At 39.0% G+C, this 26,588-nt stretch overlaps 1 protein-coding gene across 5 annotated transcripts in view; it reads right to left on the reverse strand.

Annotated features, from left to right (window-relative positions):
- The window catches only part of EGF (epidermal growth factor), a 68,740-nt gene that overhangs the window by 20,571 nt on the left and 21,581 nt on the right, over positions 1-26,588 (reverse strand). For all 5 annotated transcript variants that reach the window (XR_011808808.1, XM_021272681.4, XM_013099895.5 and 2 more), the window contains 13 exons: positions 26,125-26,306; positions 22,892-23,122; positions 21,711-21,913; positions 16,775-16,900; positions 15,910-16,032; positions 12,977-13,099; positions 11,634-11,759; positions 9,849-9,985; positions 7,834-7,982; positions 6,110-6,214; positions 4,875-5,098; positions 1,731-1,898; positions 830-979 (listed from right to left, as the gene is read on the reverse strand). Coding sequence is in view for 4 of the 5 variants with exons in the window: in XM_021272681.4 (XP_021128356.4) it covers positions 830-979; positions 1,731-1,898; positions 4,875-5,098; positions 6,110-6,214; positions 7,834-7,982; positions 9,849-9,985; positions 11,634-11,759; positions 12,977-13,099; positions 15,910-16,032; positions 16,775-16,900; positions 21,711-21,913; positions 22,892-23,122; positions 26,125-26,306 (2,047 nt within the window). In the remaining variant the exon portion in view is untranslated. The remainder of the gene's footprint in view (positions 1-829; positions 980-1,730; positions 1,899-4,874; positions 5,099-6,109; positions 6,215-7,833; positions 7,983-9,848; positions 9,986-11,633; positions 11,760-12,976; positions 13,100-15,909; positions 16,033-16,774; positions 16,901-21,710; positions 21,914-22,891; positions 23,123-26,124; positions 26,307-26,588) is intronic.

The raw sequence follows: 26,588 nt of genomic DNA on the forward strand, positions 1-26,588 counted from the left end.
TCATGTCAGCCCTGCAGGCATCTCTCTCACTGACAGTGTCAAGGGAAAAACGAAATAGTCAGACTACATGGTATTGCCCCAGAACAACACCCCAGTGCTTCTTACAGGAGATTTGTTCTATTTGCTTCTGGTGAACACACTAAAGCATTCATGAAAAAGCATCTTGGATGCAATAGTCCCTCAGGAAGGAGCGGCATGTTCAGACAACAACCAGTGCATCAGCTTTTGGCAACAGGAAGGAGACAGAGGTGGACAGCAGAAGCAGAGCTGCCAGTTGTGAGCCCAGGGCTGTGATTCAAAAACACAGAAGTACAAAGACAGAGTTGGAAGGGGTGGTTCATTCCGACAGATCTACATAGGAAGAGTAAAGCAATTTCTACCCTCACACAAGCTTTATCACTTCAACAAATGCTCTGCTCTTCTTCCTGTAGTATGTACATCCAAACAAACTCAAGTGACGTACGCCTGAGCCATATCATATTAATTAGCTGTCTGTTTTACTAGTGGAGCTTGTGAAGTTTCTTGTAAAAGTCAGACATTGTTCTAATTACGACATCCTAATCAAGGATATGAAAGTGACACTATCTATGCATAGGAAAGTTATGTCAAAGAGCTTGAACAATTCAGCCTCGAGATGAAAAAAAAAAAAAAAGGAAAAAAAGAAAAGAAGGTAAGCAGCAGTGTGAAACTAATGACTGTAAAGGAAAATACATAATATTATAATTCTTCAGAGAAGCTCTCATTCATTTTGTAGAACAAGGTGAATATTTTTCAGTGTTATCTGCCAGGGTCCTTAAAGGGACCTTTGTCTGGAAGTGGAGGATTGTACCTGCTGTTGTGTTGGAAGCATCCAGTGCACGACAGGTTTTTCCATCTTGAGTTTTCACAAATCCTGGATGGCACATGCAATGGACAACTCCAAAATTGTTTTCACAGATCTGATCACAGCCTCCATTCTGATAAAGGCAAGGATTTGTCCCTAGCACAGAAAAACAGGAAATTTAACAAGTGGATTCTTCAGTCAAGTTGGAGCATTTGGAAAAACAATAAGGACTGACAAAAACTAGAAGTTTTCTAGTTTATTTGTTTTTTAATTAAAAACAGATGTGTATAGTAAGGTATAAATGTTATAACCTACCCTCTGTCAGGAAAGCAGATTTGCATACCCTTCATCTAATAAATGTATCACTTTTTTTTTTTTTTTAATTTCCTTATTTATCCCTCCTTTAATTTTTAGAGTCCTAGCATTCCCTGAAAGAACATTACAAGGACATAGGGAGCCCATGAGTACCTTCTCTCTGTCATGGTCTATTGAATTACTTGATTTTTTTCTGCTTACAGGGCGATTGTTCCCAACAGAAAATCAAATAATTTGGCCCAAATTAATGTATCTTACAAAAATTTTTCCCTATGTCATTTGTTATTATTCATGCATTAGAGGGGTGCTAGTAAAGTAGGATAAATAGGAATTACAAGACTGTGGTAGGCCTGTGGAAATTGGTCAGTGTATATTCTTGAGCGTGATTATAAATGCACAAAATCTTTTTGTATTCCTGGACTTATGCCCACGTGAGGCTTTCAGTGAATGTTGGCAGAGCTACATGAAGCCTTTAAAGAACCACTTTCTAAAAAATTATTGTCTTCCCAAGGACAAGAGAACATCTATTCTATTGACATCAGTGAACAAGAGGAGGCTGGAAGGGAATGACTGCTTAATTTTTGCAGTATACCTGGTTTCGCCAAAGGATGAACTACAACCATTGATGAGGGTCTCAGCATGCTGCCTCGAAGACGTACCCTGTTTTGGCCGGTCTTCTTGTCCACTCTCATTAGTGATGGCCTAGCCCAGTCAGAAAACCAAAGGTGATCCTCAAACACTGCTACATCAAAGGGGCGGCCTACAAAGAAATAAGATTCTTCATTTCCACATCTGTAGAACACACATAAGAAACCACATAAATAAAATCAGTATCTACTTCTATCACAGTGGCTTCTCTACTTTGATGTCTCATGGGGAGGAATAAGCATCCATGAATGAAGGACCATGGGCATTACTCATACTCTTAGCAGAGGAGACTGCAATACCTGCCTGGCTCAGTCCATTCTCTAGACTGCTGGTGACCTCCAACCAAACCAAACCCACAGCATGCTTCTATTTCAGACATAATTTCTTGAAGTAGCATTGGGGATGTTCTTTCAGAAGTGGAGTGCCTCCCTCTTCTGCCAACAAGTGGCCCAGCCCAGAGCTGCTGAGGTACATGTCTCCATGGGCAGCTTTCAGGTAGCCAGTATGCCAGTATGTCTTCTCTGCAAGTGCCAAGAGCACGCGCAAGGGCAAGACAGAGGTCCACAATTACACATAACCATGCACGTTCACTAGCCAATTCATCACAGAGCAAAATTCAAGAGGGAAATTCATTTTCCTTACTTCAGCCCACTAGCAGCAGTAGGCTGTGACTTGTTAGCCACTGTCAGCTAGCTAACAGCAGCAGCTGATACAAATCACAGGATGCAACAGATCATCTGGGAAGCTTCTTTACTTTTCATGAATTACTAAGGGAATCTAGACACCTGTTTAGGCCCCAAGTACAGAGTACAGCAATTTTTCCTTGGTAACCTAACATTATCTGCACTAGAAATCTACAGATGTCTTTTAGACACATGATGGTATGCTTAGTGCTTTTATATTTGGATGTAGGTGTCAACTAGATGATATTTAACCTCAGTAATGAATGTGAGACCCTAAAAGGTATTAGTTTTTAGAAAGACAAAAACCAAACAAACAAACAAAAAAACCAGAGCTAATAAACAAAACAAATTAAATTGATAAATTAGAACCTTGGAGAAATGGTATGTGTTGGTATATTTTAAATAAACCACAAAGGAGATAAAATACCACAATCCTACATAAGAAAAGTTCTAAGACATTATTTAAATGTTCTTAAGTATTAAGTTTAAGAGCATATTTTTATTCTGCTAGCACTTCACCACCTCCACTGCACTGTGCTTGGTTACTGGTCATGGTTCTTAGCTCTTCATTTCATTAAATTTGAGCAACTAGTCCAAGATCTACACATTGTGCCCGTCCAAACATTCATTCACATTCAGAGGATCTATAGCTTGCACTACCGACAAAAAACACCCCATTTTGACCAGGAATTCCTTAAACTCTCCAGTTATAAATATATTAAGGATTAAAAAAAAAAAAAAAAAAAAAAAAAAAAAAAAAAAAGTGCAATGTCATTAATGGAATAGAAGGAACAGGAGAGTTAATAGTCACATGCAAGCAGAAACCTTTCCAAAACAATGCAAACCCGAGCCATTACATAAATAAAAAGAATGGTTGTGTTGTTTAATGCCTTGGACGAGTGCTTACAAGCTGTTTTACTTATAGCTAAAAATGGGGTTAGGAGAACAGAACTAATCTGATTTTGCATGTAGTTATACTGAATGAATTCTCAGTACAGGGGCACTAGAGGGAGCTGGTGTAGTAAAATTCGTGCTACAGCAGTGTGTATGAACAGATGCTGCTTTCCCTTCTTCCAGGGTAAAGCTGTCAGAGAGCAGAAGCTGAATTCTGGTCTCACTAACAACTTTAGCATAACTTCAGGGTATCAAGTCTCAAGCCTCTCTAAACTCACTCCCCTGCTGGTTTTCACTTCTTCTCTTTCACTCCTTTCCATCCAGGCATCAATGTCCTTTTCTCCCACCTCCAGTCATCCATGTATCACTGTCCAAAACCTACACCTTTCCCATACCCTGTGGTTCTCCAGCGCTCCTAGCTCTCCTTCTCTGTTCTCTCCCCATAAGACACTGTCCTATTCCTAAACAAAGTGAAACGTTCAGCAGGCTTCCAGGTCCTCCTCACAGGTCAGCTGCAAGGCAGAGTGTACACCAGAGCATGTGCAGCAGCGGAAGAGGAGTATGTCAAGTCACTGCTCAGGGCTCTCAATGTCTTATGGGCTGCAGAACACTCCATAATCCCTCCAAAACCTCACTCTGCACACCTCCAAACAAGTGAGGGGGCATCTGGCTCAGGAGATGAACACAGTCCTTCACAGAGCAGAGCCTAGAGCAGCATCAGCTTAACAGGAACTGTGAAGTCTCTACCCATGCCAGTCATGATATTGAGCCAAGAGTCCTCATTCTGCCCATGTTTTGTATGTACACCTACAAAACAAGTCTGGTCCCCAAAGAGATGTCAGACACAAAAAGGAATTAACCTCTCCAGAAATTAATTTACTATGTATGAGATCCTTAAACATGTTTTACTTTAAACGCGATGCAACATCAGTTCTTCATTGCTAATACTTCTGTTTTCTTGCTCCAAAAAAACACAATTACGTGTCAAACAATAGCAATCTCAGCAATAACAACTACCAGCATATTGCATAAATCACTTTTCCATTCAATGCCTATTGTGTATTTAGAATCGTTCCAGTGTTCAGCACTGTGCAGATGCAGGTTCTTTGCTCAAGGACCTTAACGGCCAAGATCAATTCTCTTCCAGTTTACGTCAATATAACTTGCTGGCATAATAAACACTGCAAAAACTGAATTAAACTAGGCAGTCATGCATGGAACAAGCAAAACACGTTTTTAATTTTTTCCTTCTTTTTACTTCTCTGGTGAAGGCAGAGGAAATCTCTGTATAATGCTAAGTGGCTGATTTGTAAAAGCAGAGAGTGTTAGAAAGGTGTTCTTTTGCTAAAATGAATATGCAAAAGTCATCTGGGTGACAGAATGGAAAATAAAGTGATGCCATTAACCTTAACACAGGGTTGCAAGCACAGCCAGTGATGGGTAATTCACATTAGCACACACACAGGCATACCGACAAGGGCAGTAGGTAATTATCAACCTCAAAGCCTCACCTACATCATTCTGTGCAAGAATTCGACGATCAGAACCATCCAGGTTTGCACTTTCAACCACCGACAGCTTAGCATCACACCAGTACAACTTGTTGGCTAAGTAGTCAAGAGTTATCCCACTGGGAGATGCTAGCCCAGTGCTGGCTATAACTCGACGGTCGCTGCCTTCTAATGAAGAGCTGTCAATCCGGGGACGGACCCCCATTTCAGTCCAGAATAATCTCCTTTAGAAAACAAAATGCACACAAGAAGTCGGTAAGGAAATATTTGTCATCCACTCCACCGAGTTCTTTCAAAGCAGGAAGATCAGAACAGCACAATACAGGCCTGAGGCATGGGACAAAAGGTATGTGCTTCCAGCAAATATATTAGCTTCTGATCTTTTAAAACTTGCCATAACTTATGCAGAATCCCCACTATGTTCGTCGGCACAAAGCCTTTGAAAAACAACTCACACTTTCTGCCAAGTCCTCATACAGGACTTGCATTAGCCAGCTGTTTGGCTAAACGACAGCAATGCACAAACGCAACCCAAGTTACCCACCACCTATGGAAAGCAAACAATAGTCCTCAGGTGTTGTTTTTTTTTTTGTTTTTAAAAAAGAAACCAGTAACAAGTCTCACCTCTTATTTTAATAAAATCCCAGTTCTCAGGGTCTCCCTATAGAGTCCTCAGTGTTACACAAGGAATGCTGAATCCCACTGAATGTTTTTCAAGGAACAACGCAAGACAGCAGCTCAAATCATAGATAGCCAAAACAACAAATTGCTTTTGAATTTTGGACTCCAGCCTTCCAAGGCATTAGATGTCTTTGTCAGGTTTACAGGGACACCCACAGATTTGCTTAGCTTTATTTACAGAAGCAATTTTGCTGTAGCCAGTGCAGGGATCAGTATTCTTGATAGTCTTGCATCTGTCTCAGATTCCTCTTTAGTATGAACTTTACTGTTATGGACATTGTTGCTGCGTTTGCCATTAACACTCTAATAAAGGAGGTTTTAGTGATGTTTCCTTCTCTGTTTCCATTCTGATATTTTTTAAAATCTATATGGGAAATGAACATGTTCCAGACCACAACAAAAACTAGCAATAAAGCACTGCAGTTCATATTACTCCACTGTCTGAACCTGAGGCTTAATGCATTTTTTGTCTGCCAAAAGGGCAAGGCTGGTGTGCTCATTTTGAAGAAACCTCCCTAAGTATTACACAATTAAACACGTTTATCAAACCTTACTTCACAAATGGGTGAATGGCAATCCCTCGGGGCTGGGAGATATCCTCCCAGATGATCATTTTTCTTTGCATTCCATTCAAATTGCTCCTTTCAATGCATGCCTTCCTGCAACACACACAGCACTGTTAGGTCCTCCCTGATATCTTTTTAATTACCTTCTCAGGCAGAATGTACTAAGTTTTTGCATTGCTTTAATTTAGCACAAAACTATAATAAATAATTTTGCAAAGACAGTAAGTAATCCTGCTGCTGTGGAGTGTCCAGCTGTTTTATCTACAAGTAATTCATGTTACAGCTTCATTATCTGGTCCAGGGCATGGTGATAAAATACCTGCTATTCTACCAAGGACCTGAAGTTCTCCTATTTTGGGCAAATAATGAGTTGGAAGTATGATCACTAATAGATTAATCTAAGCTTTAAAGGGAGTCAAGAAGAAAACCAGCTCCTAACTAAATAGCATTATCAAATGTGTAAAGAATTTTTGTTTTCAATAGCATTTTTCATCCAGAAATCTCCAGACAATTTACATAGCATATCTATTTTACAGGGAGGAATGAAGCAAAGGTCCTTATGATCACTCATCTAATCTACAGCAGTCAAATATAGAACCTTTGTTGCCTGTTTATTTTTATTTTTTTTTCAGAAAACTGTATAGGCTTATTGCTAGAAAATTCACCTTGCTGAATAAATATCAGCCTCTACCTGAAAGCTAGCCTATAGCTTTCCATGTCAAGAAAATCCACATGAGGATGGAAGGAGAAATTTACATACACATATACACGCACACACACATTTTCTAGATATGTGTAATACAAACAGGCAAACCCAGAGAGTGGAAAGAAAGTGGCAGATACAGATTCATGGCTCCCTCCTTGGCTCTTGCCCTATGGAGGTGAGCAGCACAATTTCCCATTTCACTTTTATATGGGAGTATGACCGTGCAGAGAAGTTTATATCTAACAGCAAGGAAATGGCCTAGCAGCACCTCTAACAAGGAGAGGGAAGGCACTCGGGACTTTTAAAATCACCTTTTATTAACTGATAAAACATGGGTTATACTGAAGCATCATGACTGCTCTTCAAGGAGTCATCACTGCATGTCCTTATCTGCCTCTGCCTTTTTATCAAAGGCGAATTTTGGTTCATTCTCTCCACATGTAAGTTTAGGTACCGACTGAAACATAAAGTCATACTGTCTGTCAGTGGTCATTCCCCTTTAATAAGAGATAATTGACAAAGACTCTCCATCACCTTTAAGGGGCATGAGTTTGGCTGTAAACAATGTTGACTTCTGCCCAAGATGTACTCAGTGCAATAATACTAGTAGTATATATGTATATATAACATATCTATATATATATATATATATATATATATACGCAGACACACAGTGTGTATGTCTGAGTGTATACACACATTCACATGCATCTGCACATACATATATGTATATATGCAGTACATGCTTTAGATTCCTTGCAGCTGAGTCTAAACTCTTGCTCCTTGGAAAGATAAAGATAAAAATACAATAGCAGACAAAGTGAACTTCCAGCATTTCAGTTTTAGAGAGCCTTCCAACTGTATACACTGGAGATTAGAGCTATCCAGTCAGAATGTGAAGCGTTACTGAATTTAGAGTGATATCTCAGCTATTCCTGCATCACCAGTCATTTATTCCAAATATCTTATGGCATGCTTTGACATAAATGCACAGTGGAGCTTGTACCCTCTGTCTGTCCAATACAATTTACGGTTAATCCAGTCAACAGCAAGGCCTTCGGGTATATCTACAGCTTCTTGAATAACTTTTTCACGATTTGAGCCATCCAGATCAGCTCGTTCTATCCACTTCAAGGCAGTGTGGGCAAAGTAAATCTGTGAAGAAATAACAGGTGATGTATGATTAGTTCCCAAAGCACTTTCTGCTTTATTTTCCTTGTCTCATATTTCCTCTTCTGAAAGAACTTTTTCATCTTGGAAGTCCCCTGAACTGCTTATTCACGGAAAGCTGCATGGGTAACCTGTGATCCCTGATCAAATAAAGGGCATATATCCTTCAGCCAGGATGACTTCTACAGGCTGCTTGCGCTTAGCTGTAAATCCTGGCTGCCCTACATACAGTCTCTTAAATATCCTATGGTTTTGTTGCAGTGAGCAGCTACCTCACATGAAGAACCACTGAGAAAGCAAAAGCAGGAGCAGCCAAAGGAAGCGTGTTACCATTTCACTGCCTGCTCTTTTGAAAAAGGGGGTCAGAGGAGGGAGTAGTACTGTATGTGTGTTAGGGAGGTGGAAGGGGAAAGGGAGTCATATGGCATGCTTCTGTTTTGTCTCTTTCAGGCGGCGTATATCTGCATTTCTTACCAGGTGTTGATTCTGTAAAGCTCCAACTATTCCAGAAGAGCCTTCTCAGGTTTGGGTTAAAATAAAAGATTTCTACTGGGGGAGAACTAGTTCCACATTTTCCACATTTTCCAGTGAGGAAAAAGTAAATTTGTCCTGTATTTGATATCCAGAGGGTTCCAAACACTGTACAGCAGATCCACATACAAAACCATGCTGAGGCTTTCTTTGCAAATAGTAACAAGCAAAGAGAAAACACGAGGCCAAAGGAAGCAGTAGAGAAGTCTCTTGCCTTAAACCAGCTAAGTCAACTACCATGGGAGCAACAGAGCTTTGCAGAGCAAGTTTACCTTGAACCTCGACCCTGCACTGCCAGGACAGGACTGCTGGATTCCCTCACCTCCACACCGCAGACCTCACAGGGCAACAAATGTGCACTTCCCCTGCCACCGCAGTGTTTTTTTCACACTCGGTACAGTGCAGAACAACTGCGAGCTCCCCAGCAGGGCCCTGTTTCAGGGGCAAGTGGCCATGTTCCAGCAGAGCCTGAAATGATCCTCCTGTAACGCGGATCTGGTGACATTCCCATGTGCTTAGCTGTGTCCACCCAGGCCTTGAGACATTTCCAGCAGCTTAACTGAGCTCCTCATTGCCTTTCACTTTACCATCCAGTACCTTTTATTATTTTTTTTTTATCACTTTTACAGTGTAAATGAATCTCGCCATTGGAAAAAATGACTATCTGCCACATAAAGTTTAGCAAAGTTTAGCTGAGCTCTTCTTCCAAACTCTGCAGGCAGAGTGCAGGGCACTGGGAGGTGGCCACACATCCAAAGAGCTCTTTCTGCAGAGAAGACTCCTCTTTCCAACAGGAATATCTTGTAATATGAGGAATACGTTTCATAAGAACAATAAACCCAGCAAGTGTTCAGCAGATTTGTTCAGTAGTGTTGGGACATAAGGATGTAATTCTTGTTATGATTGCATCTAGGTTTAGCAGAGATTGTGGCAAGGAGCTGTACAGAGCAAAATGCACTGTTGTTTTTACAGCTACCTGATGGAAAAACAAACAGTATATTTCCAGGAAACAGTACTGAAATCCTAAGGCAGAAAACAATCAATCACACAAAACTTAAGTCATGCATGAATATAGAAATCCTAATTTCCCGTGAATTGGGCATGTCAATGTACAAAGCACATTGAATTAGGAAGCAAAGGATGAAACTCTTCAGCTAGTGTTTGGTATCCTGTACCAGCAGTGCTCCTGCACAGGCAAAAGAGCAACACGCAGCACAACGTGTAATCTGGATCACTGACAGCAGAAAGGTTAAGGCATACGAAAGCCCAATCCATTTGTCCTTGCAACACTTCAAAATCCTCTCATTTTTAATACCTTACCTTATTTTCCACTGGGTCAGAATCCAGAGCTAAGACTATTCCCATCTGCCAGTCAAGTAAACTTGTGTAATCCGTTCCATCAAAACTGATCCGGCGGATATCTTGGCCGTTTGCAAATAACAGGAACGGCCTGGGGCCTGTTGGTGAAAATTTTACATGCATTAGTCTCACCAGGTTCAAAGTCATCTCTGTTCTGCATCGCTACACAGGATGCTCTGAGTGGGAGTGACAGCTACTGCAGACAGTTACTCCATGTTCTTTTTGCCGCTTTAATAATATAATCAGCAATGTCTTAATTACTGAAGAAGAAAAATTCTGGGTGCTGCTTTTTTGTTTGTTTCTTTCCTATTTCATATTTTTTTTCTGTTCTGTATAACCATGAACATTTTTTCAGATCAAATTAATTTCATGCTCATTTAACTGTAGTAAGTACCGGAGGCAAACCCCAAGCAAGCTAATGGAAGCTTTGACTCTGTGAAACTGTAAATAACCACACAAACCAAGATGCTATTTATGTAACAAAGAAACAAAAAGAAGATTTAAAAGCCTGAAAGTAAAATTCAGACTTTAAGCCGTCTTCCCATCTCCAAAGTCAGATAAATGTCTTAAACATATAACAGAGAAGGACAAAATGAATTTGGTAGTATTTTGTATTATTGTATTAGATTTATCACCTTTGGATCCTAGATTTAAATCTCACACAGATCTGAGATAACCTCATGCATCACTTTAATTTGTTAATTTGGCAGTCTAAAACTATTTCCCAAGAGAGCATTTTTTCTGTTCTTATAACTAAGCTAAAGGCAAGTTTGGGATTAATTGTAAGCAGTATAAATATCACATAAGTGTTCTCGACTCAGAAAGCTAGCATTGTAAGCAGGTAACAGTCGAAGACAAATGGGGAACAGAAGCAAGAAGAAACGCCCTATACCCTTGCCCTGTATCCTGCTTGCCTCTGACAAGGATAAATGTGTGTACAGGCTTTCAGAACAAATGTCTTGCCCAAGATCATCCTCAAAAATTGTGATAAAGGCAGTCTCTATCTCCACTGCATGGCACACTCAGGGAATTAGCATCAAGACAGCCATCCCTTTGCATTTCACAGCATCACCATAAATGCAAGAACACCCATCTATTGTCTGTGAGAAGCCTTTTTGCATTAAAAGCAAGAAAATTGCTGTCTCCCAACAAATAAAGTTTTTCTCCTATTGCTAAAACAAATCATGAGCTTCTCTTTTCATCCTCTCTCTTCTGCAATTGCATATATCGTGGTGCTCACCAGGGTCTGACCTTGTCTCAGAAGGAACTGATGGGTCTGGAATTCAGACATGGATGTTAAATACTTGGGTTTTCTGGGGTCAATGGGGGAGAAATATCCTTATAGGGAAGGCACTTAAACAGCCTATTCCCCGTCCTGTTCTCCAAATGTAGACACTTCAACCCCAGCTTTTTGTCACTGGGCAGAAATTACACCCACATTTATCTGAATGCACAACCACTTGACTACTGCAGATACACCCCTGCTGTACAAGAGCCCAAAGTGAAATGCAGAAGTTGGATAACGGACAGAACCTCGTGTGAGGAAGACTGAATTGTATACTTACGGTGTTTGTTCTAACACATTTCTAAAACAGGTTATTTTTCCAAACAAAAAGACTTCCCAAGTTTCACAAAGGAACCTGGAACTGGTACAAAAATGCATCCTGGTTATGCTACCCACTTTGAAAGCCTCTGAAATGTTTTTGCTTTTATGGTAGTAACATATAGGCATATCAAGATACTGACCTATGGCAGTGCAGTGCTTTCTGTCTCCCTGAAGCTTATATCCAGGAAAGCAAGCACACTCCCAGGAGGACGGGCTTAAAGAAGAACATATCTGACTACAGCCACCATTATCTGGAGATGTGCAACCTTAAACAGAGCATTTGAAAATTTTAACTTTGCCATCCTAAGAAAAAAATACAACAAAATCATAAGCATAAGCAAGAAAATGATCCACTCTGGTTAGGATTTCTACAGTGTAAAGCCTCTCAGTGACCAAGAGATTTCCTGAAAGGTCTCGTGTTGAAAGCAGAAGTCTAGTGACATGAAAGCAAATTAATTTCAGCTTCGTCCAGAGCCTTTACAGAAAATTCATAACGAAAGCTGAGAATGCAGGGAAAGTGGAATATATGACCAGGGCTTCCGTGTGTTGATTCTCCCAGACAACTCTTTGTCCCATGGAAATCTCATCCAATGTAAAACAAAAATTCTATCAGAGACTATACTCTATGCAAAGCAGCAGCCAGTCAATGCTATTCTTCCCCAGAAGTTGATTAGGATAGGATGCCAAACTGATGAAATATACAGTGGCTTTCTAATACAACAAGCCTAGATTTTGTATGAAATGAAATCATTCTTTCTTCCTGGGGCTGTGCAATGCCAACCTGAACTTACGCAGTGGAGTGTCCCCAGTGAAACAGCAACACTGACTGAATCCAGGTATACAGTGCAGTCCAAAACATGTATGGGTTGTAAAAGGGGAAGGGAATTTGTCAAGGCATAAAGCTGGCATCAATGGAGCTGTCGTGATCCACAGATTGAAGAAATACAACCGAAAACCTACAGCTTCCTGAATTTGGAAAGCTTGCTGGAATGTGGAATGACAGATGAGGAGGTGGAGCAGCTCCAAATGCTCTGGCTGCAAAAATTCCGTTTGTGGGTAATTACATGAAATTGCTGCAAGTTAGAGTGAGTCAGAACCTGGGTTTCGTGATGTTGATAAAGTCGTCTTCAGCTTATACCCAAGCCTTAATTTTGTACCATCTGTCCTATGATTCCTCTCAAATATAAATGGTAGATTTTTCCTGCAACAAACATCTGGGAGATGCCTTGGTCTGTGCAAACTACAAAAGAATTTGGCTAGTAAATATTGGATGTTGTTGCTAAGAAACATCCATTAAAAATGAAGATGAATATTGCACATCTCAGCACTTAAAGAGCCTGACATTCCATTGCCTCCTATCTTGTACAATCATTTACAGCTGTGCAAAATGAGTATAAAATGCCATCATTTACTTCTGGCTCTCAGTGCCAAGAACAAACAGAGTTTGGCAGTCACTACAGCTAGAAAAATGTTAAATACTTACCCGTGCATGTTTTGCCATCCACTTTGAGTATAGATCCTTCAGGACAAAAGCAAACAGGCCCTTTAGATGTCTGAAGGCAACCGTGGCTACATTCAGTGTCGTTACTTACACAGGAAATTAGCTCTAGAGTAATGTAAAGAGGGGAAAAAATCATAAATGAAACATTTTTACTACTCCTCACCAAAAAAAAATTAAAAGACTTCTTAACACTTTCATATATACACTTTCTTATATATGAGAAAGAGAGAGAGAGAGAGAGAGAGAGAAAGAGAGAGAGAGAGAGAGAGAGAGAGAGAGAAAGAAAGAAAGAAAGAAAGAAAAAGAAAGAAAGAAAGAAAGAAAGAAAGAAAGAAAGAAAGAAAGAAAGAAAGAAAGAAAGAAGGAAAAGAAAGTGATAGCAGAGAGAATAACAGTTCTGTGTTTTTTTTTGTTGTTATTGTTGTTTGTTGGTTGTTGTTGTTTTTCTTCTGGGTTTTTGTTTCTTTGCTGGTTTTTTGTTTGTTTGTTTGATGGTATTTTTTTTCCTCCTTTCTTTGTCCACCCTCTCTTAATTACAGCAAAGGAAAAATCTGAAATTGTTGCTGGGTCATGAAGTCATTATAATGATCAGCTTTAAATTTTCCAAATTTTTATGAGGGAGCGTTATCAAAATAGAAATAATTTACAAAACTTTTATTTTTACATTTCATCCAAAATGCATCAGGCTTCAAAAATTATGAGGAAGGTAGACTTAAAGAATAAGTGCTAAATGGAAAGACAATAAGGAAAAACTACTTTCCTTCTTCTCCCAGGGTGACTGAGTTAAATACCAATGAAAATGGGAGATGAACCTTCCAGAAATACAACCATGTTCTTTAGGGGTAATTTTTGAGCCTATAGGGGCAAAACCATCCATGGACCTACGAAGAGTCTCCTTTTACTTTCTATTATAATAGTTGTAGTGCCAACTCTTTTTAAAGATTTATTATTATTATCACCATCATCATTATATTTTTTCTCTTTTATGCAATTCTACAGGATATCCTCCTTCCACCTTCTGCCCTGCAGTGCTGCAACTCATTGTGCCCCCTGCAGAACCATATGGCAGCACCCGTGGCAGACTGGAATTAACACAGGTTTCCCACGGCTGCTTTTTTGAATCAGCTGCATACACCAACTTAAATGGTTTGTAGCTGTTGCCTTCTCCCAGGCAGCTGCACTCTGAACCTGGTTGCTCTAATCCTTTAAACACAGTGAAGAGGGTGAAGAAACTGATCTCAATTGAATGTTTGTTTCTGTCTGACCAGAGCTCGTGGCTTTGGATGAAAAGCTTTGTACAGGACTTGGGGGACAAAGCATCAAAATGTCTGGTCAGCATGTGGACTTCTCACCTTGCATCTCTCTCTCTCAAGGTACGTTGATGGTGACATATCTGCCTTGTGCTGCAGTAGTTACGGAGTTATACTGTCCATGCTGCATCCCTAGCCTGTGTTAGAAAAACATTATTTTCTATCTAATTTGAGGCACCCAAAATGTAGGCGGATGGTTCATCTAGTCATCCAGAGTAGGACTAAGTTGCACAGTGTCTAAGTGGTGTTTTGGACACAGAGGGATATCCCACCACCCGACAGCCTCTGGCTGCAGGTCTCCTATAGGTCCTTGTCACATCTGGCTGCCTTGTGCAGCTGTCTCCCACACCCTGGACAAATCCTGCTCCTGGATCCTCCTTAACAGAGCAAGAGAAGTGCCTCCTCAAGGTTTCAAACAAAAATTGATGAAAGAACAAAACTTTTCACCTCTGACTCTTACTATGACTAAAACGTGGTCCTTGAAGCTTGCTTAAACACAGATCTTTGTTTTTTCCTTTGAATTGTCTGTGTTCTCTGCATTTTGTTTTTCCACATTTGTCCAGGTTTAGACAGCCTCCTAGTTTATAAACACTTATGTTATATGGGTAAGTTCTCTCAAGTATATTTTTAATACACATTTTAATTGATTAAAAAAAAGAAAAAGAAAAAAAACTCCCAAAGTACAGTAGCCACCCAGAATGAACACTGTGATGTGTCTTGTTCATTGTAAACTTGCTTATGCATTTAATTTTATTGATTTCATGCACATAGCAAAGTTATCAACCCTGACCTGAAAAGAAAAAAGTTGGTGCTGTAAGCTGCTCATTCAGAGACTATGCAAATCATTATGCAGGTTAGACAGTGAGCCAAATTCAGAGACTGCATTTAAAATGATGTAATTGCTTATGCACCTGGAATGTGCCACAGAGCTGAATCTGAGCAGAGAAGCCTCTCTAGTCTGGGGTTTAAGGCCCATAAGATACCTACTTACAAGTGCATTCATACCATAATCAGATTTTTCATTGCTTGTATGTGACTAATCAAATTAATCACCCATTATCAGCATCTCCAAATGGCCTACTGTCCAGTTATCCCCAATGACTCGATCAAGAAAATGACAGTCTGTGCTCTTTGCTCCTCTTATCGTGTTTCAATATTATACCACAATAAGTTGTGCTGCTAACTTTTGCTGCTGCTCAAAAGTCAGTGCACAAGCCATGCCACTGTACAGACAAACCTTGACAGAGTGCAAGTTCCCCAGAGGCAAGGGTGTTAGCTGGCGAACAACTCCCCAAACGCCATAAAACCTAGGCCTGTAATTCAACATGAGGACTGCATGCAGGCATGTAGAACCAGACACATGGATGCATTAAACCTGACTCCTTTTTGCTCCCCAAGAGGCTCACACTTGATTACTTATGGATGACTTACACTTTCTTAAACTTGCCATCTGTCTTTGGTTCACTTGGTTTAAGCTGATCCTACTTACATAATAAGGGATTGGAAGGGAGCAATGCAACACACAAAACTTGCAGAGGTTTTGGTGTTATATGAGAACCATCTCCAATATCATACTGGAGATGGTTTTGCATCACTGCTACTTACCGTGACATGTTTTCCTATCAGGCAGCAGAACAAAACCTCTTGGGCAGGTGCAGTAATAGGAACCAGGGATGTTCACACAGCCCAAAGTACAGCCATGATTCCAGAAGCCACATTCATTGATATCTGAGAAAAGAAACATGTGCTGTGTCAGAATAAGGTCATGAACCAGCATCAGGGAATTGGATTAATGAAGCAAACTAGCAGTCTTCCAGACTGTTTTACCCATTCATTTTACAAAATATATTGACAGTAGCAAATGCCAAAAAAAATCAGCTTTGCAGACCTCATTCAAATAAGCTTCAAAAACCTCCCAAGTAACCTATTCATTACGTATGAGTCCAGCACAGGTAGCCAGAAGCAAAGTATACCATCCGATAGAGAATCTGATGCCAGTTAAATCCTGTGCACACCCCAAAAATCCACATTAGACACTTTATTCAGACAATTTTTTTTTTAAAGGCTCCAATGTGACTTAAGTAAAATTCTGAAATCCACAGAAGTGGATTAGAAGCTTCCTTTCAGAAAACAATACTGGCTAATTTCCTGAGAAAAAATCCTGAAGTAGATGGCTGTTTTAAATGCTATAAACTCATAATTTTCATGTCTTTGCATCTTTTCAAATTTGGTTCTGTAGTGAAACAGATGCTTCTAAAAGTTGTAACAATAATAATAATATTAAATTTTGATTAAAGCAATCCAGATTAAATTGTTTATACCCATTAAACCATTTATACCCATTAAAAATTTACACCAACTGGAATTTTTCAGATCTCTCAGTGTTTCTCAAGATAGGAATAAATAAAGTAGAAGAAAGAAGAAAATTTTTGTCTGACGGAATAAAGCTGACAGTAGATCCATATATTACCTTCACAATACTGCTTATTTCGACTTAAAATAAAGCCACTAGAACATTTACACCGATGAGTCCTCAAGTCTGGCCTGCAGGTTCTTCTTCTGCACTTTTCTTTTGTCATATCACAGACTCCTCTTTCTGGAAGAACAAATGTAATGTAAATGTAAATTTAAATAAAATGGAGTTCTTATCATGTCAGTCTTCTGCTCAAGGAGGAACTACTTTGACCAAAGATGCAGTGACATGTCCTCTCCTTCTCAACAGCTATTTGCTCAACCTGAGGAACTTATTAGAAAACAATCCCTATTAATCTTGATTGGTAAAATCAGGCCAAAATGTCACTATAGAATTAAAGTACTTGTAGGAATAAGAGTAGGTTTTTATGAAAGGTCATTTCTAGCTCCACATCGGCACAGGCAGATCTGGAAAGAGCCTTGAAGCAGGGGATGGCTTGGTTTGGGTGAGTAACTCTAGTGGCTATGAAAGGGAAAAACCTGTGTAGCAGGCTTCATATGCAGCCAGTCATGAACAATATTCTGTGCTATCAGGCTCTGTAAAGCAGTCAGAAAGAAGACAGAGCACACAAAAAGAAAAAAATGCGGGGAGAAAGAAAAAGTCTGGAAATTAGGACAAAGCAGTGCTTAGGTCTTACATTACTTAAAAAAAAAAAAAAAAAAAAAAAAAAAAAAAGAAAGAAAAGAAAAACAACAACAACAACAAACAAAATCAAGCAAACAAAACCAAAGCCTGGATAGATGACAATGACCATATTTTTCATTTTAAAATTATTAGTACAGCCTAGAGAATCTTTGTACTGAAATGGATCCTGGGTTCCTGACTGTTAGAAATGTGCACCTCATAAATCTTGTAGTCAGATTTAAAATTCAAAATGTTTCTGATGCCCTAAAAGCTATGTACAAAGTTTCTTCAGAGGAAGCAGAAAAGAGCACTCAATAGGTTTTCAGAAGCCTTCCTGCTTTTCTTGCTTCATAGAATAAGGCAAATAGGTACTGAAACATCTTCCATGGGAAGGACTGGAAGAGCCATGTGTCTCTGCTTGGCTGTCTTTCACAGCTGGTGCTTTCATAGATATGCAACGCTCACAGTCTTTATTTTTGTCTCACAAACTATTATTTTTGTTTTAATCTTCCTAATCTTCTTCTGGGGTTGCTTGCCCCTTTTCCAAGCTAAGAATAGATGAACTGTTGCTACTGGACGTGGGTATGCAGCCACCCACACACAACTCTGTATTTGCCCTCTGCTGTGTGTGTAACAAAGGAAATCATAGGCTCATACAGGCAGGGAAGACGTTTGTATGCAAACAAATTTCTTGCACTATTTCCACTTTACCCTCTAAATTTGAAGAGACAGAAAGCAACATAATATATGAGTTCAGTGTTTAGTCTTCTGCTAGCCGCAGAGGAGAAAATGCTGGCCATTTGTTGGAATGACAGATCACATCTACAGAAGAGTGCAATAATTTCCTAGACATAATTTTGAGACAATTTCAGCTTGGCAGAGAGCATCAACATTGGACTTATTTAGATGAAACTGATTGACTTTTCTCTAACAAAATTGAATGAAAAATAATGAATGGATGATTAGATGGATATTATCTGTGTCACTAAGCATGTTAGGCTATCAGAGACTTGAATTTTATGTAGTTTTAGCTTCGCTTCTCTTTTTGTAGAACCAGTTTTGAATCTATGTTACTGGACCCTTAATCTTTGTCCCTGTTGTAGCCAAATCAAGCATATACCATGGCGGGGTGTCTGACTTTCAAATACAGAACTCATTACAGAAGCAGCAGTGCAAGTACATGCAACCTCAAAACAATACAAATGAGCACCGAGATCATCTTATGCTTATCACCAGTATGTTTTCTTGTTCCTTACTTGTACCATTATTGGTCTAATGAGACCTAATAAACCTGGATGTTACAATGGAAATACCACAGCAAACAATTTTGCGATCTGGGAAATCTCAGAAAGATATTCTTTAACACAATAATTTTAGACCTCAGTATTGCCAAAGCAGTATGGCAGAAAAAGAAGAAAAAAAAAAAAAAAGAGAGAGAAAAAAAATAAAGAAAAAAAAAAAAAGGAAGGAAAGGGGAAGGGAAAAAGAAGAAAGAAACTATCACATCTCAAAACTAGAAGTGAACAGTGACTAAGTTATTGACCAAAGCTTTCAGATAATCTTTTCTGGAAGAACAGCCACTATGAAACATTTTCTCCACCACCACCCACTCCATCACCTTTTTTAAATGGAAATGGGTATTTTCAAATGATAGTCTGATACCAGTATCTCACACTGGAAAGAAACACAAGGTAATTCCTTATGTTAAAAATAAATAAAATAAAATAAAATAAAATAAAATAAAATAAAATAAAATAAAATAAAATAAAATAAAATAAAATAAAATAAAATAAAATAAAATAAAATATTTTCCTGAGTGTTCTGAATGTCATTTCCTCTTAATTTTACCCTGTCAGAGAAAGCTTAAAAAAAATCTAGAGGCAGGCTTTTAGATTGTAAGGTAATTTAGGTGTCTTGTGAGCCATTAATAAAAGTGAGAAGAGTATTCCAGCAGGCATTTGTAAATACACATACTGACTTCAAATCTAGGGTTAGTTATTGAAGAGACTTGAGGTAAATTGAAGGCCATCTTCCAGCTACTGCCATACCAAAGTTATATGGGGTTATAGAAAACCTGTAGCAGAATTAATACTCTTCTATCTATTTATTGGCCCTGATCAATTCAGGAAAGCCTTTTGAGAGAAAAAGGGAAGAGGGAACACGAGGAATTTAAGTAGTAAAGTAAATAATCCAAACTCCTGTCAAAAATCAAGTCCTGTCAGTTGAGCACTTCTTGTCAGTTCCCTTTTTATCTGAAGGGGCTCACTTTTTATCTGTTTTAAAGAAGGCCTTATAATTCACAGCTGACACTACAGTGAAACATACACTTTCTTAGCTTGTACAGAGCATCCAATTAGTTGAGGTATGCTTTTATCTCCACGTTTCTCTGTTGTAAGATCAGCTATAAATCTCATTTGTACTCCAGGCTCATTAGTCCTTCTTTTATCCCAATTCTTGCACTGGATAAGCCAAGCAATGTATATGCAAAGTCCAAAGGTTCATCTGGATTCAGCCTGTTAAGCTTCTTTCTACTCCATCACTTCCCAGACATTTTTACAAGAAGGTACTTGGAATAAAAAAGAAGTACTGCTGAAAACAATTACTGTCATACTTTGTAAAACACGTTAGAAATATAGGGCTAAATAATGCAAGGCATTTAAAAACACTACTAATTAAATTATTAAAGAAAAGCGGGGAACACCTCTTTCCAGTGGAAAGAGAAACACCGCGAAGCAGCACGTTCTGGAGGAAGGAGGGGAGTTAATCTTCTGGGAGAAGAATAAAAGCTAAGTGCCCATAGTCAAAGAGCAATACAATACATACTCTCATGGAGAGAACATATGAAACATGACCCTGAGGTTCAGGAGACTGCTGTCATGAACTACCTTTCTTGGTCACTGTTTCTCCCTCCCCATCTTCCTGTAATTGTAAATATGGTGACAGGCAACACCCAAGGGGGTTTCCTGAGACTACGCAGGGCCTTCCAAATCTCTTTGCAACAACCCTAAGCCTTGTGTGGGCATGTCACCATGTGCACCCTTTCCTAGTTTCTCTGTGGGAGAGCACCAAGGGTGTAAGTTGAAGAAAGTGCTTTAGTTTGACAAGACGACTGTTTTCCTCCAATGAAGCACAGAATAGGTATTGTCTCTGAATGAAAGCTCCCTGCATTTACAAGCAAAAGTTTGATTTCCAAGAGCACTTTTTATTCTTCATGTCAACAGATCTTTGCACTGCAAACAAAGCATTTGAAAGGGAAAGTTCCCTTCAAGATTTGATTTTCCCACTCAGACCAAACTTGAGGAAGGAGATACAGCATAGTATCATATAAAGCTGTCAGCTGGCATGAAGGAAGGTGAAGCCTATTATATGGTAGATATTTAGAAATTGTTTAAGCAAGACATACACAGTTTCGTTTTTGCTCATACAAACATACACTGCTTTCTTCTAATGTTTTTATACCACCTCTACCTCTGGCAACCCAAGACTCTTTTCACTTCGGAGTTCTGCAATCATTGCTTGACACTCCCAGATGTCTGCCTTCTGTTTGCTCAATTCTTCATGTCAAAGCAAAACTGGTGACAAAGGCTGTTCAATTAAATCGGTAATACTCTACATCTGCTTTTCAGAGACCAGAGAACAAGACATTATTTTCCCTGGGCACCTCCTGCTTCCTACTGCCTCAGCAGAAATACTCAAGCAGGGTAAGCTATCCATAGCCAAGTACTTTCACCTCCTGATCCCACAGTGAAATGCAGTGACATGGACACCTCACAGCGTAGGCTGCAACCGATAGCAATTAAAGACGCCTAAGGCTCTCATTTGATAGTTACTATGGAAACTTCAGGTCTGTCTTAAACAGGATGACTCTTAATCCAGTCTTTTCAAAGTGAAGCTGAGACTTTCACACTATCACTTGCAGGGCACACCACATACTTCTTAAAAAACTTCAGTGCCATAATAATCAATCAGAGGTATTTAGATGTGCAGTGCATTAAAACTTCCAGAAGAGAATAGACATTTGAACAGACATTTGATGGAGATAATCTGCACAAAAAATTTAAAGAAAGAAAAAAAAAATGTACTCTCTGTACATTTACTAGCAAAGTATAAAAACATTTGTGAGGAAAAATGAATAAAAAAGAAAAGACAAGGAGAAAAACACATTTATCTACACATGTAGATTCAGATTAATGACAAGTAGTTCATGCTCAGCACACATTTTGCTGAAAATAAAATATTACTGTAAAAGATCAGAGTGTATTACATTATTATTCTCACAAATATAGCTGTATCATTGCAGTTTACTTACCAAAATCCTGAAGATCTGTTCTTGCACCTGGCTGTTGAAATGGATGCACCACTTTTATCTCCACTGGTGGAAAAAATGATGGTTTCAGGCTAATTGTGACTACGACTTTTCCAGTATACTTGTTGGCTCTCCATATCATACCAGATTTCAACTCTGAATAGTACAGGTGGTCAGCAAAGAGAGACATACCAAGCAACTGATGTCTACAACAGAAAGAAAACAACATGAGATGGCACATTACCTATCCCCATCTATTTACTCACTATACATTTTCTGACCATTGAGTTCAGTCAATTTGCTGTCAATACCTTTTATTTGTATTCCTATACATATATCTTATGTCATCTCATATGAATTACATATATGAAAGTCAGACGAAGTGCCAGAGACAGCCCCAGAGCCCAGAATCCTGCAGATTTGCAAGAAACACCTGCAAAATGGTGGGCGCTTCTCACCAGTTACATGAACTGGTGTTCCAGACTGACACAGAAAGCCGAGGTATCGCCCTGCAGCCTGTTGAACCCAGCAACTAAAATGGGCACCTGCTTTGTTGAAGGATTTAGGCCAGGTAAGTCCCCCCTGTTTCTCAGTTTTCAGTGCCCTCTTTGATGGGCATCCCTCCCATCAGGAGCGAGCTCAGCCAGGCAATGGGGAGAAGAGGGGTACATGAAGGTTGTATAGGGCATTTTCACCACATCTGATGGTGTTTACTGGAGAGCCTGAGCACCGGGCATTCTCCAAGCCTCCCTGACCAGCAGCTGAGGAGGACAACAGGCTTAGGGAAGGATAGGAAAGACCTGGTGGAGCTCAGGCTCTTGAGCACAGCTCAGACACCTGAGCTGACCTCCTGTGACCTTGGACAAATCATTTAATCTCTCTGCTTTTGGCTTCTCTATCTGCAGAAAAAGGCCACTAATAAACATTTAGAGAGGATTTCTGAGGATTAAGTGGTTATCGTTTGCTAAAAGCTTAGAAGATGGAGTATGGAGTGGCAGTATTATCCCTGCAACAGTGTCTTTTTTCCATTTTCAAGCCTGCAGTTTTAGATCTACAGTTACATGTCATTTCTGCTACACTTTGTACTCCTCATGGTGCTATAAAATGGAAAAATAAAAGTCTTCTTTTTATTTGGATACCAAGGAAATGAGCGTTTTATTTCTGACAAACTCAGAAAAACTCACCGGCCAGAACTCTGAAGCAAATAAACAGCTCCCCCATCATAGTCACACGATCCAATATGGGAAATCTCCTTCCCATGGTCATGCTGGATCCAATAGAGCCTTATGTTAACCAAGTCTAGTGAGATGGTCTTTATCTTTTCTGTGGTTCTTAAAATATTTCTCACATCACTTCCATTGAGAGATGCTCGGTATATACTGGAAACTGTGCCGTCAGATGACCAAAATAACAACCTGCAGGCATGTTTGGGAAAAAATATATGTATATGTTTACAAGATCATATCACTGCTACACATTCCTTATTTAGTTGCTCCTGTATACAGCATTTTTCAGTCTTACCACAGTGCTCCCAGAACCAAAACTAATCATAAAGCAAAAGGCTTTCTCAACACACATTGACCTATTTCAGGAAAACCCCATATAGCTCTCCCTTAACATAACTCTATTAAGAATGGAAACGTTTCTGACAACAAAGCATTGTCTGTTTAATGGAAGTACAGTCACCACTACAATTTTGCTACAGTTGTTTTCTTGTTTTTTCAAACAAGTTTTTATCAGGGACTCTGTGACTCCGTTCAGGAAGCACTGAGATACTTGAAATTTATCTCATGTAGGTCAAGCAGGAATCAGCCCAGCTTAACCATGAAGTGCTATTGTCTCTCTCTCTGCTTTGTTCAGCCATGCAGTCAGTGAAGGAAACTGGAATAACCTCTCAGATCTGCAGGGGGCTCCTGCAAACTTAGGAAAAGGCACGTCTTTGAGGCAGCTATGCATTGCCCTCTGCCTCTGGGGAGGAATCCATCTCCAGAAACTCTAGTCCAACGTGTCACGCAGTGGTACTTAACTTAAAAATACCATGTGTATTATTGTTTTCATTTCTTTCTACCTTCCTGCTGGTTATAGCAGCCAGACTATGCTGTCATTAAATTAAGACAGTCAAAATACAGCTCCAATACCCAAATCAGTTATGCACTGAAGCTACTTATAGCTCAGGTTATTCGTGGATCAGAACCCAGATTTACTGATGTGACTAAGGTTAGCAACAGTTCTTCCTTCCAACATGGCAGGTTTTCCATCGTTATCATATATTTTATTTTTTAAGGTTTGGGTTTAGATTATTTGCTTTAGTCTCTTATACTTTTGCACAAAAACTCCAGGAAGCTTTATGATTTTGCCTTGTCTTCACAAAATTAAAAGATTTACGTGTATGAAACAGTGTGCCATAAATTCAGTTTTTCTATGTTTATTTAAACTATTGTTATAAGGCCAAAAAAAAGGATTAGATCTCACTGGTAAGGGACTGTACTAAACAAGTAGGAAGAATCAGTCCTTGTCCATGGCTTTTCCTCACTTCTACATGGCCTACAATTATCATATATTATTAATGTATAGGCAAAAACATATGGCCACAAGAACAGTCCAATTTTCTACTGCCGTTTTTAAGCACTTCAATAATATCTAGTTACATTTCTATAGCACCTGCTATTTAAGAAATCTCAGTGATCAGGAAGGTTGGATTTTTATTAATCACTTTTTATTAATAAGGAAACTAAGAAACAAAGGTGGTCTGTGCACATCTTTTGCAAGTCAGCATGTGGACATAAAATGGTATAAACAAACAGAAAGACAGAAGAAAAAAGATTAGAAACAAGCTTGAGTAAATGCCAGCATTTATCTTCTTTGACCTCTCTTTCCCTTTATTTTGAATCCTAACTTTACAACATTCCTAAACACCATTCTTTCTCTCTATCTCTCTCTCTCTATATATATATATAAATCTTACAGCTATAGTTGCATTATTAGTAGCAAAATAATCTTATCACTGCTAATAATCTTATCCAGACCCATTCTTTGAGAAAAACTGTTATTAGGGTGTCAATCATATTGACCTTCATTACTTAAAGAGTTGTACATATTTTAGGGAAGATACTGTTGTCATCAGATTTAGTGTAGGTCTATACCTGCTGGATAAAACTTCTGCTTTTTATTTTTTAAATTCACTTCACAGTAAAAATAGAGCCAGTAGAGTTTGCATACAGGCAAAGTGCACTAGGACATAAAAATGATGTTAGACTCCTTGGAGCCTACTTTCTTTACAGTTCATTACTGGCTTACTGGTCTTTTAGTAAGCACATAAGTACAGCTTCAGTGCTTGGTCAATCACACCTAGGTGAATATATGCACTTGAGTCTCCACAAACTTCTGCGTGAGTTCAGCAAATACACTCTTATAATGCTATTTGTAACATGTCTTTCTGTGGCATTTGACAGTGAAATTAAGGACCTGTGAATATTTCCAAAACTGGTAAGTACTATATTAAAAGCAAATCAACAATGTGTATATATGTAAAGGCTGATGTTCAGGTCTTTAAAGCCTACCCAAATGACAAGACTCCAATGAATACTACTAATATTACTATCATCAGAAAACTATTTTATGTATAAATGCAATATGAAAATACACGTCTTAATATTAAAATACTTTTACACAGTGCAGAACAAGCTTACTGCAAGTTAAAAGTGGCAACAAAAATGTGATTTTGCTGTACCATAGCATTTCAAAGTCTTTTATTTTCACAGACTTGAAGAGATTTACACGTCAAGAGAAATTAGCATGGAGAGAACCACTGTGAACATTCATATTAATAACTTCTGAGGATGCAACAATTCTTATTTAGCCATGGTTGTCACTGCAAATGGCTTGAAGCTGAAAGAAGCATCTTTATGAAGGTCAAATTACTGATAACACAAAACAGCAACTCTAGAATCAGAATCAATATTGAGAGCTACTGAGGAACAAAGGAAATAGGAACTTTGTTTTTCCTGAAAATACACTAAATAACATTCTAAGCATGCCACATTTGGAGCACAAGGGACTCCCAGCATTTGCAGGCATCATAGCCCTTGGTGCTCCAGTTCTTGTTTCTGTTGCCCTGAAACTTTCCTCTCATTGAGAAATGACCAGCACTGCTTCTTTTCCCTCAGCTGTCCTCACTAGCAAAATTCTCCCTGATGACCAATAGGTATAGATTCTGCATTAGACTTCTGTGGGCTTTTCTCACACATTTCTCTGGTTCTCTCATAATTTGTTAATATTTTAGCCTATTTTGTCAATGGTCAAGGAGGTATTGGAATACAGGTAACACACTGCACAGAGTAACCTTAGAAACAATAATCGTATTACTTAACATATTTTGAGACCATTTGCATGAAATTACTAACCTAGTTAAAATTACCTTTGCTCTGCATCAATGGTAATCTTTGTGGGACGACCAACATTTCTTAGAATAACTCTGCGTTTCTTCCCATTCATGTCTGTCGCTTCTATGGTCGATTTCTGTCTGTTGGCCCAGAGGATGTCTTGATTTATCCAGTCAATAGCAAAACCTGAAATGCCTTTGTCTATGTAACACAGTCTCTGTAAACAAGCAAAAAGCAAGTTTGCAAGCATATGTACTAATCTAAGCTTGACTTTCAGTATAGGGACTACTGTGCTAGACTGAGGCTTCCCATCTCATTCCACTGCCTGCTTCATTTTCTCTCAGACCTGTAGTTATTTCTCTTTCTTATTCTTTAATCACTTTCATTTGGTCTTTGCACTTATACATACCTCTTCTGAACCATGTAACTCCCTAAAAAAGGGAAAACTGTTCTCCATCAGTGACACACTGGACTAGTCTTTTAGCTACAACTTCTTCCT

This window comes from Anas platyrhynchos, chromosome 4 (assembly GCF_047663525.1).
Source record: "Anas platyrhynchos isolate ZD024472 breed Pekin duck chromosome 4, IASCAAS_PekinDuck_T2T, whole genome shotgun sequence".
Lineage (NCBI taxonomy): Eukaryota > Metazoa > Chordata > Aves > Anseriformes > Anatidae > Anas > Anas platyrhynchos.